The sequence below is a fragment of the Pagrus major genome, chromosome 6, assembly GCF_040436345.1.
Source record: "Pagrus major chromosome 6, Pma_NU_1.0".
Lineage (NCBI taxonomy): Eukaryota > Metazoa > Chordata > Actinopteri > Spariformes > Sparidae > Pagrus > Pagrus major.
Genome location: NC_133220.1, coordinates 22318339 through 22331854, shown reverse-complemented (window position 1 = coordinate 22331854; position 13516 = coordinate 22318339). Strand labels below are relative to the sequence as shown.

General features: G+C 39.6%; 1 protein-coding gene across 2 annotated transcripts; it reads right to left on the bottom strand.

Annotated features, from left to right (window-relative positions):
• Positions 1-3075: 3075 nt before the first annotated feature.
• suox (sulfite oxidase) lies at positions 3076-12643 on the bottom strand. Of its 2 annotated transcripts, none has more exons than XM_073468024.1 (5): positions 12489-12643; positions 9642-9712; positions 9093-9264; positions 6993-7265; positions 3076-5871 (listed from the first exon to the last, which is right to left on the bottom strand). In XM_073468024.1, the coding sequence occupies exons 2-5, from the start codon at positions 9698-9700 to the stop codon at positions 4648-4650; spliced, it is 1728 nt and encodes a 575-aa protein (XP_073324125.1). In that variant the 5' UTR covers positions 9701-9712; positions 12489-12643; the 3' UTR covers positions 3076-4647. The 2 variants fall into 2 exon arrangements, with proteins under 2 accessions (XP_073324125.1, XP_073324124.1); XM_073468023.1 differs by having other exon boundaries at positions 12295-12518.
• Positions 12644-13516: the final 873 nt, after the last annotated feature.

Sequence of the window (13516 nt, the reverse complement as noted above, 5' to 3'; positions counted from 1 at the left end):
AAGACAAAAAAACTAAAGGACAAATACTTATTTTTCATTAAAAGCCACATTAATCAATATTTTATAGCCTAACAATGATTCAAATCACTGTGGAATAGTAATGTAAAGTGAATAATGAGTCACTGTCAGGGGAGCAATCAAGAATCATGCACTAACTGTGCAGCTCCACTGAGCCTTTTAGCCTCTTTTAGCTCAGTCTTCCTTTTCTCATCAACTCTAACACCTGCTTCCAGCAACAAAAATATAGGCTTGTACCACTGAACACTAGTAGCTTCCCAGCACCACAGACAGGTGAGCAGCTAGCTGGCTGGTGTAAGTTTACCGTGCAGCAAGTCAAAACGTCAGATTGTGAGTGAACAGAAGTGAGTGAAAATGGGTCTTAAATTCATGAAGGTGGCCAAACACATGACTTCAGTGTAAAGATGATCTGTTGGATGTGTGAAGAACATGAGGCCATTATAGTACGTGAGGATTGTGTGTTTGTCAGCTTTCTACACACATTCGGTTGATGGTTTCTTCAATATTGCACCTTTAAGTCTGATTCTTGAACCATAAATGGAAATATTAATATGGTCACCATATATACGTCCGTACTTTTAATTTGGGTGTTCAAGTATTATAAACCCATTTGATTTTAATTAATTAAGTCAAAGAATAACGTCTGACGACATTTGTCAAATTTTGGTAGAGGTTGGATGATGACGATTTCTGTTTTTGCCTCGTCAGCCAAATTTAACTACTTCTTGTGTCAGATTTTTCATAAATTTAGGAAATTAGTTTGCAGATATGTACACTTTATCTCAAGGTGTGAGTGCATGTAGGATGGTAGGCATCATACAGCTGTATGGTACCTTACAGACTGAGACAACACACTGACACTAAAGGTTTGTGTTTGTATGCCAACAGTGTCTGGTGGTCAAAATCCTAGCAACCGAATTACTCATGCAGGCAATGAGGTCAGGCTGTTTCTTGTATATTCCTTTGATAATTTTAGAATAAGATTAGTCCACATGCTGCACATTCCTCATTGCATCACAATTTTCCACAGATAAATTCATCCAGAGCTTAAGTGCACTCGTTTGCATTTACCACCAATGTGACACAATTCTCTGTCTTTGCTGACCTAGATAGAAGTAAAACTTACTCAAGTCAGCTTTATCTGCTTCCTGTCTATTGTGTATTTCCTTTAGTGACTGAATCATTATTACAGACTATGAAAATAAAGGAACAGAAAGAAGGAAGTGACAAGATGTGGGAGTACAGTAAAAGCTATTTTGGATGGGGCTGCAATAGAAGACATTTGTCATTTCATTTGCGGATTTTGCTTTCCTTCATTTCTCCTAAAAGACTTTGTGAGTAGTGGATACTCACAGCAGCGTCACTTCTCTGAAAAAAACAGCAGAATACATCAGTTCTCACAGCCTGGGTCAACTGCAGAACCATAAAAAACGTGTTTCTTTATCTCTTCTACGTAATTCTGCCTACCGCAGTTTTAGTCATTTATGACTCAGAGACAGATCACAATGAAAAGTTTACAACAAACATGATTACCCAACAACTTCCTGGTCAGCAACCTCAAGACACTAATAAAGAATCCCACCGTATTTATCATGAGTGGAAAATCATGGAAAATATCGTGAAAAAAAAAAACCCCATCCGTCTCAGAGAAATTTACGTGCAGGATCTTCATCTGTTCAATCCTGTTCAGGGAAAAGGGTCAGTCGTCAACATGACAACATCATGACTACCAGGTCATATGCTCTTTAAGAAATCACACAAATAATGGACTATGACTTAAAGGATAAATGAGTGTAGTTTTGTCATTGTTTGTCTTGACACAACACCTCATCTTTTACATGAGTTGGTCCTCCCTTCTTTCCTGCTATTCATCTTCCTGCCCACTGCAACATCTTTTGTCAGAATGCTGTCTGAGTCACTTCATATCCTGTTTCCTCTGTTACCACAATAAAGAAACACGAAGTAAAAGTTGCAGGAGGAGATTTCTGGAAACCTTCAGACTTGTTTTACAGCTTGAATAAACTTTGGTGCTGAAGCCAAAATGACAAAATCCAGGAAAACACAGAAGATTTCAGTTTCAACATGAAACTGTTCATGACACATTTTGGACAGACGGTGTCTTTGGAGATGAAACTTGATTTCTGCATTATTAACAAAATGTTGTTGAAAATTTTTTTTTTATTTAATCCTACATTAAATCGATTTTAGAGCTATCCTCATCAATTACTGCTCAATTACCTCATCCCGCTGTTGACAGTAACTGAATTTTAGCAGAACTAACAAAATGTATCACCCACATGTGACATTAATGTCATCTTGAAGGTTACCTCATTTATGATGTTGGGTTTTTCCATCTTCTCCATCTTTAAGTGAGGCTTTCCAGAGTTTCCAGTGAGTGCACAGTTTCTGTCAGTAGTTTATATTCTAAACTACAAGAGAAATCATTTGGTTTACATGTATGATAACTCTTGAAAATAAATGGGTGCATATGTGATATGAACACCCCTGTGAACAAAAGCGGTACGCACACCGCTGCCTCCTGTGATAAAGATTTTCATCTGACCAGTTCATTTGTTTTGAAAGAAAGGGAAAAAAGATATACAGTAGTTTAAAACTTTTTTTTTTACCATAGCGGTCTGCAGAATGCATAATGTGTCTAATGGTGGCTACACAAGATTAAAAACTGTTTTAAGACAGTGGTGAAGCAAAGTTAAAGTGCCGTACCAGCAGAGTACAGAGCAGTTTTTCTCCTCAGACTGAGAGACTCCTCAATTCATCCTTAGGTTTCAACCATAAATAATTATTTTTATACTAAGACTTATCCAACCTGGATAAGACAGAATCTGATCGGGTGACAAACACTATGAATAACTATAATAACTAAACAGCAATAGCCAGTCTTCTTGCTGATGGCCTTATTTCCTTAAATAGGTCATATAGAGGCATCAGTATTAAGTTGAAACTGTTTCATAAGCAGTTAAAAACTTCCTTCTGTACGTTTTAATAAAAATTAGAATGGACATTTTTTTTAATCCACCAATTGAATCAACAGAAGTATTTTAGTGTAAAATTAGAGCTCTTTATTCATTATCTTCAACGATAATGTACATTTTACACAAAGCATAGCGTATACAAATGCTGATCACAGAGCTGCATCACACGCATTCAGCAGCTTTAACAGATTCAACTGTTAATATGACTTCAATGAATTAACATTAACATTGCTGAACATTTCCATGACCCTGAAGAGCAGGGCTTCATTTGGAGAGGCAGTGCAGTCATTTCAGTTCAAACAAGTTCTAAAGATGGAAGATATTTAGGTTAACACACATTATTTATTCTCTCTGTCCTTGTATGGAGTCAACATTCAACCATCTTTCTGTAAATCCTAAATCCTCCTTCCCCTAACCTGTATGTCAGAGCACAGAGGGTCACAACTGTGGTCAAGAAGCACCCAGACTCTGTAATGTGCTGCAGTGTTGCGGCATAAACACAGCTAACTTTAGCTAAATCTCCACAGTGAGGTGTGGTCATTCCTACAGACTTTAAAACAGTGGAGGACAGAAACTGAATGGCAGACAGAGGGTCACAGCTCACCTCTGATTTGCAGACTAAAAACAAGCATTTATGATGTAAGCCACTGACAGCTGCTCCTGGTCGTTTTACTCCAAGCTGCTGAAATTTAAGGTTTTCTGATCTCATTTAAGGAAGGTTATCAAACAGCAAAGTCAAAACTGCAGATAAACAAATGCTCAAATGTTTTCAAACTTTCAAGTTTATTCCAGTCTTGGAAAACTCCAGTTTAGAGCTGCAACAATTTATTGATCAGTTGATTGAAAGAAAATTAATCACCAATCATTTTGATATCATAGAATTGTTTTCATTTTTTTAAAACAAAAGTGTCAAACATTTGCTGGTTCCAGCTTCTTAAATGTAAGGATTTGCTGTTTTCCTATATTTATGAAAGTAAATGAAAAGTTTGGACTTTGCACTGTTGGCTGGACAAAAGAAGCTATTTCAAGATGTCGTTTTGGAGTATTTTCTCAGTATTTTCGGACATTTTATAGACTAAACGATAAACCATGGAAATAAATCTGCAGATCAATCAATCGTTAGTTGCAACCCTACTCCAGTTGTTCTCTCTAAAGTTAAGTGCAATCCATGTAACTCGAGTAGCCTTGATTTAAAGTAATAATATAATAAACTTATTACTCCTCTACATTTCAGTTAGACTTAATATTTAAAATTAGGTTTTTAAATTATGAGGCATGAGAAGTAATTCAACTCTTGTTATATTCTGTGCGTATACATCGGCAGTGACAAAGTCAACACTGATTACAAAAATAAATGTTTTCTTTCTCTACCAGACATGTTTTAATTTGGTCATTCACAGCCTTTAGCTTTGTTCTAGCTATGTAGCTCTTAAAATCCTTCAAATCTCACAGGCAACATGACTGCATAAATACTTCAAATGCTGCTGTATTTGTTGTTATATAAAACTTGCCATAACTCTGTGAAACTGTTCACTTTTCCAGCTGAGTGACAGATTTAAAACACAAAGTCCACTCTGATGACTCTGTTTCAGCTGTGAAATCTTTTGGAATCTGAACGTGGATCAAACCACTGAGTCTATTCCTCGCTCTCGTCCTCTCTGATCTTCACCTTCACTCTGTGCCAGGCGTTACTCAGCACGCCCCTCAGGTTCCAGATGGGAGAAACTGTGTCCGGCTGCATGTTATAGCTGTTGTCAACCGCCTTGCAGACTATCTCCAGCTCCTGAGCCTCGGCAGGAAGAGGAGCCGTTACCTCCCACAGCTTCCACGCCCAGGCGCGTCCTGGTGAGGGCGAGGGTTCTGGTTCTTGTCCCTTCTCGCTGCTCTTCAGCTCAGCCACCTGCCATGTCTTCCCTCCATCCACAGAGACGTCTACACGTACCACCTCTCTGCCCCCGCCACTCCAGGCGTAACCCTTCACAGTCACTTCTTCATTGCTGCGGTTGACCATAGCTCCGTCTGCCGGTGTGGTGATCGCTGACTGAATGGGCAGCTCTTGGATGGCTGGAGCGGACTTGAAGTCTACTGTGTCCCAGTCTGTCCCGGGGGAGAAGCCCTTGTAGTCATTCTGCTGCCAGTGGCTGCTGCTCTCATCTGCACTCACTATAATCTTCCCCAACCATTTGACATTGCGTGCACCCACTGTGCCTGGAACCACAACCCGTACGGGGTAGCCGTGGTCAGCAGGGAGATCCTCGCCGTTCATTTCATATGCCAACAGCACATCACCTTCCTCACTAATCGCCTTGTTTAGAGGTATGGAGGCGCCGTAGGTAGTCCCGGTCACGTCTTTGTCGAGTCCTTCAAACTGAACATGGCGAGCCCACTGGGCGTCATCAGGCCTGTAACCAGCAGCCAGCAGCACATCCCTGAGCTTTGCACCGCTCCATGTAGCATTACTGATGGCAGCAATGCCCCAGTTCAGTCCTTTCACCTGCTTTACCTTATTCATCTCAGAGCGGCGGTTACCGGCACACTGCAGCGTGGCGGTGATGGTGTGCTTGGGGAATCGAGTTTTCAGCTCTTCTAAAGACAGTGTCAGCGATTCTCCAGGTAGTCCATCCACGTGCAGCTTATAAGAAGCTGGGTCAACCTGAGGGACTGGCAGGTGGTTTCTCTTGAAGAAGATAGCAGATGGCGTGATGTAGCTGTCACCGAGGATTTCAGGAGGCGGCTCGGCGTTGAAGGGCTTGAGGCTGTTGATATGGAGGACGGGGTGACGCTTCGGGTCAGAGGAGTAGGGGTCAGATGATTCAATCGTCTGCTGCTTCTTTAGGTCTTCTGCACTCAGCTCGCCAACCTTGTATTAACCACATACACAAGGGTTTCATTAGGCCACATGGGACAAACTCAATGCCACGAGCTATTGCATAATTTCACCTAAAATTTTGGTCTGTTCTGTTTTCTCTATTCATTTTAGCCATTTCTGCTCAAATTGCTAAAATACAATACAAAGGCAAATAATGACGAAACGAAGAAAACTCAACCAGAAAACATCTGCAAGCATTTTTCTCACTGACCACTTGAGGGAGTGCCAGTATTTAGCCTACAGCTGCTAGGTTCTCCTCAGTATACACTAGGCAGTAGACCATTTCATGTGCGTCTTTAGTGATCAGGTGCAAGAGTGACAAAGCTCATTTAAGGATAAGATCAGCTGACATCCTTCTGCTAAACAGCTGCAATAGGTTCACAATCATCTCTCTTTATGTTCCTCAAACATACAGCAAACATTTTAATGGATTTTTACACTAAATAGATGCTCAAAGGGCAGTTTCTGTATCATGTATTGCACTGCAAGCATATAACTTGGGTTTTATTTCTGTAGCTTTGGCCAAAGGTTTTATCAGTTATGTTGAAACTTTACTCACTACAGTAATTATGAGAGCTCTAATGGTGACATTGCTACAACTCGGTCAAATGGGGGGAAAAAATACAAGCAGTGCACACAAAACTAAAGCAAGTGCTGTAGGTGACAGTTGAACCAGAAAGTCTTAAACTGTAATGGATGTTTTACTTTCCAGCCAGAGGTGTAACTCAAATGTCTACGCATGGGCTTACAAACACTGGCTACAGTGTTAGGTGCTAACAGCCAAGTCTTGTCTTAGATTTACATTGAACACCTGTTTGATGAAACTTATTCCACACTGAAAAAATCTGCTCAAAACCCTGTTTTATTTCCAAGGCACTCCATTGTTAATATTCTTCCTACGGTTCACTGGTTACATCGTAAATATTCTTCAGTAATGTACCTAACACATTTAGGTACCTATAGTAGTAATAGTACCTATTACACATTTTATTTTTTGATCTTAGTCATGGTTTCAGAGGTTATCTTGTGTCCTTTTCTGGTTTAAACACAACATTTTTAGGCAGACACAAAGTGCAGCACGTCCTTGGTTTGTCATTACTGAGTTAGCCCACCTTGTATTCTGAGAGGATTTCCAGCACGTGTTCCTGGTTGTGCACAGCATACAGCGCCCAAAAGGGTTCAAGGTCTCCACCTGCTGCCAACAGGATTTTATCTCCACCAGGGTGCATGGCCACAAATTCTGTGATGTCATAGACGCCACCTTTGTAGGTGACCCACACGCCATCTTCCAGAGACCGATGACTGGTGACCTCTTCCTGGGTGAAGATGGGAAGAGCTGAGGTCTTCTCTATGGGCTGCACTCTGACTGTGTCTGCCTGCTCAGCCTGCACCAGAGAAAAGAGAGGAGACATCAATTCTGTTATCATTCAAAAAGGACAAGAGAAGAGAGAAAGACTGTAATCCAAGAGTCCAGCCTGGAGGCAGTTATTTATCTTGAAAACTGAGACTGAAAGTTAATTTCACTTCTTCTGTGATCACACTGTAATTGTAATTATTTGTCACTAATAGGCCTCTGGTCTTAGGGTGGTAAACTGGCTATAACAGCAGTGGCAGTGTGTTCTCCCCTTGTTTGCACATGCCTACACCACTGGGCTGGGTGTGTCCATCCTGATGTTTGTATATTATAAATCATATTGTAAAAAATAATCAATTATCTGAACAGCCACTGGTTTGGACAGACACAGTGGTACCAGGGAGAAATATATAGAAATCAATGCTGAGTGGCTCAAATCAAGACTATGTTCATATAATGCATAGTGGGATACATTAAACTAAGATAAATATAGATTACATCACAGGGTATAAATACAACACTGATCAGGGAAACATTATAGGAATATTTCAAAAAATTATAATTATTTTAGAAATGACATAAAGTAATGTTTATTATTTTGAGTCAGACAGCCGACTCATTTATATACAGTATATCTCTGTAATGCTTCCATTATTAATGCAGTCTTATAGTAAGGCAGACAAATGTTAAAGTCAAGAACATATTTTACAAAAAGTTTCAGCCTTTCCACCAGCCAGTTACTGCCATACCAACCAGCTGTGAAAAGCCTCAGCCTTAATTGTGCAAACACCACATGTTGGTCAACACAGATTGGCTTTGTTTGTCAAGCAGCAACATGTTCCTGAGCTGGTAATGATTGTTTTTACCATTCTTTGAATTTCTTTTTACTGGTGAAGGAAAAAAACACAGAAGAGACTAAGTTACAAGCTTCTGACTTAGGCAAATACAGGATTCTACCACTACTGCATAACTAGTTGTACTACTACTACCAATAAAAGCCGCTACAAAGTCCTGAAATCAGCATCTTGCAGCATCACCATGTTAATTATTTACACATGTTGAGGAGAGCTGCACTGCTGCTTTTTGGTTGTTAATTCTTTCTAGCTGTTCATGTGAGAGCTGAGTGGATCTGTAACCATCATTTACTAGTTATATTGATTTTTAAGAAATTAATTTGATTTGCAACAAAATCCACAAAAGTGAAAAAAGACTTGATGATGTATTTTAGGATCCCGCATTTCCACCATTGTCATCAGCAGTTTGGGAAGCAGATGTCATCTGTTCTTGTAATTCTCCAGTCTAAACTTCCTTCTTTCTTTTCCCTTGAGAGATGAAGCACTCTGCTCAGCTCAAGACGTGTGTGCATGTTGAGTCACATAAAAACGTGGGAGTAAAAACTGACAAATGAGCTGACACTGCAAACTGCCCTCATTGTAAACAGCAAAAGACCATAAAAGGGTGTGGCTGAGAGAGATTTCTTACTTCCTAAATATGATGTTATTAAACTAATTCAATAATAAAACAATACTGTTATAATCAGGATTGTAACATGTACTGTACACTTAGGCTGTGATGCTCTAAATTAATGTTTGATACATTTTAAGAAATTAACCTTTCAGCCAAAACATCTGGCCAGTAGCCAATTCCAAGCCAAACTGCAACTACATTTAATCTGAATTAATCTTTAAACGTTTAGTCTGTAACGTGTCAAATGCCCATCACAACTTGTCACAATCATCATATTGTTCTTTCGTTGGACAACGGTGAAAAAACATGTTTAACTGACATAATTTCGCCTTGGCACAATGAAAAGCAAATTAAACATTGACTGTCTTCACTGATCTTATCTCCTCCTGACCTTGTTGTGGTAGAGGCCATAAGCCAGTACTGCCCCAGTACCAGCCAGCAGTCCTGCCAGGGCATGTCTCCATCTGGGACCATGTGCACGCTGGTATGATCTGTGGTCCTCACTGCTGCCGCTGCTCCAGAGACGAACTGTACACGATGTCACGGCAGGTGCCACCAGATGCCTATGATAAGAAAAAAATCTAAATGTAACTTTTATAGTCATCAAGCCGAGCTTGTTAGGTCTCAAGGAAACGTGTATTTAAGTGTAGCTACACAACTGTGGTGTATTCAAAGTGTGAAATGAAATATAAAAAGGGGGATAAACAGCACTAGTCAGGTCATGTTGTTAATGAAAGAATCAAATCACAAGTATTTGCCAAAACACTGCGAGACTTGTATGTTTCAGCATGCATCAATAAACTGAGATATTGACTGGGTGGAGCTCAGAAGGGACAAAACTTAATTACTCTGTCAGTGGCAGGTCACGTAAATGCCAGCAGCACATAAAATGCCAGGACTAAAACCTGCGTCAGCTGGCCATTTTGTTACAGTACCGTACCTTTGAGTGTTGAGAGGACCAAATCGAGTCAGGTTGTGGCAGCGTCTGAGAAGCAGCATTGCACTGATGTTCTGGGAAGAAAAGTAATTTCACAGTGACTCAACACATAGCATACTGCAAAGAAAGGTTGAATGTCTATGAACAAGTTGCTGAAGTTCCTTCAATTTGAGGCAGAACACAAACCCGATAGTGAAATAAACTGCGGTGTTCAAATTATTGGTTATTTCTTTTGCCAAGCAGACTGTGAATCAACATTTCATTTTTGCAGACGGTGAAAATTTTAAGGCTGCACACATGAGAAGTATTTGACACACTTCAAAACATCTGCAGCGATTTACATCTATGTAAGCTCTCACACGTGTCTTTGTTTGCTAGCCAGTGAAGTTAAGAACAGAAAAGTGTCTGGTCTATCTAGAGCAGTAGTTTCCAAATGTATTTCCTTGTGCACTCCTGAAATGAAGTCGAATATACAGCAGGTCTGGCAAGAGGAATATGTAAATTGTACAAGATTAACTTTCAAACAGTGACGGTCCTACTGAACATAGCCCCTGTCAGTGATATGTTAGTAAACAGTGAATAAAGCTGCACAATTAATCGTAATATTAGCTAAATCACAATATCCAAATCCTAGAAAGCTGCAGTTTGTTTTAATAAATGGTAAGGTGTGTTGCTTTCTACATGTAAGAAAACATGTTTGTTTGGTACAGACTCAAACAAAAGTAACATCATCATGATTTTAACAGTTTTTGTAGTGAAAATGCAAAAATGATCATTCCCACTAATTGTGAATCATATCACGGTCCCAATATTCATCAAAATAATTGCAATATGATATTTTTTTACCACAGTGTGCAGCCCTAACAGTAAGTATAAGATGGGATAGCTGATGAAAACAGCGATGCAGCTGCCTGCATTATTTTTCTACATGAAGGCTATGTACAATCTAATATAAAGTTTTTAGATAACGAAAGCTGCTCTCTTTACAGCCAACATGTTTCTGTTAAAATGACCAACTGAACCTTTAATCTCTTCACCTCCTCCTGAACTGACCAACCAGGAGTTACTGCAACCTTCAAAAGGAGCCAACCAGCTAAGGGGGAGTGAACAGAGGAGAGGAGGAGGCTTCAGTGCGCTCTCCTCTAACCACAGAAATGTGTAGTTATAGTAAACACGGACAGTTTGTCCAGCATTGAGTAGCTAACTGAAGCGTATTACCAGTTCAATAGAAAAATATAATTTAACAGGACTCTGTCTTCTCCTGTTGACAATACCCTGACATTTTAACAATGTGGAACAGAGTTATGACTTAATAAAGACTCTAGTCTGAATCGAGAAAGGAGCCAAATGTCTCCCACCTTTAGAAAACTTCTTTGGGTGGGGCTGCTTTATGAGGAAATCTCTGTGACTGACGAAAGTACACAGATCACACAGGAACATCTGAATAAAATAAGAAGCACAAACTTTCCTCGGAAAAGAAAATGTAATTACTGTGTCGTAAACTCTGTTACCTACAGGTAACACATAAAAGGACAGATAGCATATGGATGGCTTTATCAATCAATTACACCTGTCTTATCACTATCAGAAGTGGCCATTAAGATTAGACTGGGTTATCATTAGCCGGTCTTCACTATGACAGCGTGCCTGCCAGCAGCCAGGCGAGTGCTACCTGAACTCAGAGGGGTCAGAGGGTGAAGTGATAATCTCCTACTGTTTATGGAGTCTCTCACAACATTTCTGGTAAGAAGTCCTACTGCTCTTTCAGAAAAGAAATGATCATGTTGAGCTATGGAGCCAAATTTAACAATAGCCTTGACCTCAACTTGTCTTACTTAAAACTATGTTGAAATAATTCACCTGTTAAACTTGAATGGGATGTTAACACAGATGGTGCCTTCAAGGCTTTGTTTTAAACAGAGTTAAATGCAAAACCAATGTGAATCAGTTTATATCTTTTAAGAATGACATTTTTGTTAGATTTACTACTCAAAATTAGTAGTATATATGCAGACTTACTTTAAAGCCTTATGTTTGTATTTTCTTTTGTAAACAGAGTTTAACAGGCTTGTATTTTGAGCTGCAGTGGGGTGAAAACAAAAACAAAAAGCACACTGCCCATCTGAAAGTCCTACGATTGAAGAATGTAGGACTTTATATACTGTTGCTGAAAATATTACAGAGTGCACTTTTAAATTTCTACATTGTTTTTGCTAAACAATTTGTGGTTTGCAGTGTACACGGATAGTTGTATGGCTACAGCACTGCTCAGTGAAGTACTGTACTGACCTTTCTCCATCACAATATCTGCAGGTGTTGAGCAACTAGTTTATTGACCATCTGCCATTTTTCCCTAACAGACATGATGTTTTATATATTTCTGACAACCTAAACTTGCTCTCCTTCCGACAAACTTTAACATATCTGTGTCTACACAATCCACAAGTCAACAGTGGTCCTAAAAATAAGTATAGGTGAGAGTTAATTTCCTTTACTGAGTTAACAGATACTTCATGTTAGCTAGAATGAAACAGCGAGGGCAGCACCAAGGCAAACACAGTTAGCGGTGAAGATAGTTGACTCAAATCCATTATCCTAAAGTTAAATAACGGAACATTAATGTTAAAGTGTAAAGAAACTAACGCTGCTAGCTTACGTTAAATCCGACTTGATAGCGCTTCATCACCATCACATCACCATCCTCATCCTCACGGCTAACTTAGCTAACACTCAAGTTAGCAGCTGGCAACTAGCCAGCCTGTCAGACTTCACCCGCTGAGTCAGACACGTTCAGAAATACAAGAAACTACATTTTCTGCCGCTTCCTCATGCCACAAACTTAATACTCACTTGGGTTGTGTCAGTCGCCTGCGTGTGTCTGATGCTCTCCACGTAGTTACAGCCGAAACAACTACGTTGCGCAGCTCTGCAACGTTACACAAACAGACCAAGTAGCGTTCAAGACAACTAACGCTTATCTCTCGTCATGTGGCGGCACAAAGCCTGCAGAGCAGGCGAGGCAAGCGTAGCTACCACCGCCCAAAATGATTAGCTGAAAGGCTCTTAATACTTTGCAAACAACTGTTTGAGTGAGGTGTGCTTCGGTGTTTAATTAAAAGAGTAAATGTTTAATTTACTGAGGCTTAGTTTGAGGGCAACCTTTGGGTTGCCAGGTAGTGAAATCCCCTTGAGGAATTAGACCATTTAAACGTGCACTAAGTAGTTTTGGGGAAATTTTAACCAGAAGAGAGAAGATGTTTCATGTTTAAACTAAATAAACAAACACTCCTCGTTTTCATGCCACCTTTCCAGCTTCAAACAGTGTTCTGGGGACCTTATTTTCCTCTGAGAACAGCTTGTTTATTCAGTTAGGGGAAAAAATACATATTTTTGAGTTTGTATTATTAACTCATTAATGTTGTAAATAGTACAATTCTGAGCTTGAGTTTATTCCCCAAAACGTCATAGTGCCCCTTTAATAATAATGATAATAATAATATTACTAACAACAATAATAATAATAATACATTTATTTGTATAACACAAATGTCACAAAGTGCTTAACAAGACAATAAATACAACAAAAAAGCAAAACAAAAACAAGAAAAAGAGACATTAACAACAAGAGGCACAACAAAAACAAACAAAACGAGTTTAGTGAAAGCAAGTCTAAACAAATGAGTCTGCAGCTGCTTTTTAAAGGTGTCAACAATGTCCACAGAACTAAAGTCCAATGCAAGAGCGTTCCAGAGTTTAGGAGCTGCCCTCTCAAAAGCACAGTCTTCTTTGTCTTCAGCCTGGAGCGAGGATCAGATAACAAACCCTTATCAGAGGACCTCAGAGTTCAGCTGGTATTATATGCCAGCAGTGGCTCTGTT

Excerpts from the sequence above, each read along its gene's own strand:
- suox (XM_073468023.1), bottom strand. The coding sequence starts at position 12,327 with ATGGTGATGAAGCGCTATCAAGTCGGATTTAAC. Across the intron at positions 9,713-12,294 it reads GCTATCAAGTCGGATTTAAC|AACATCAGTGCAATGCTGCT; the intron begins GTAAGCTAGCAG and ends TTTTCTTCCCAG. Across the intron at positions 9,265-9,641 it reads GGTCCTCTCAACACTCAAAG|GCATCTGGTGGCACCTGCCG; the intron begins GTACGGTACTGT and ends TTCTTATCATAG.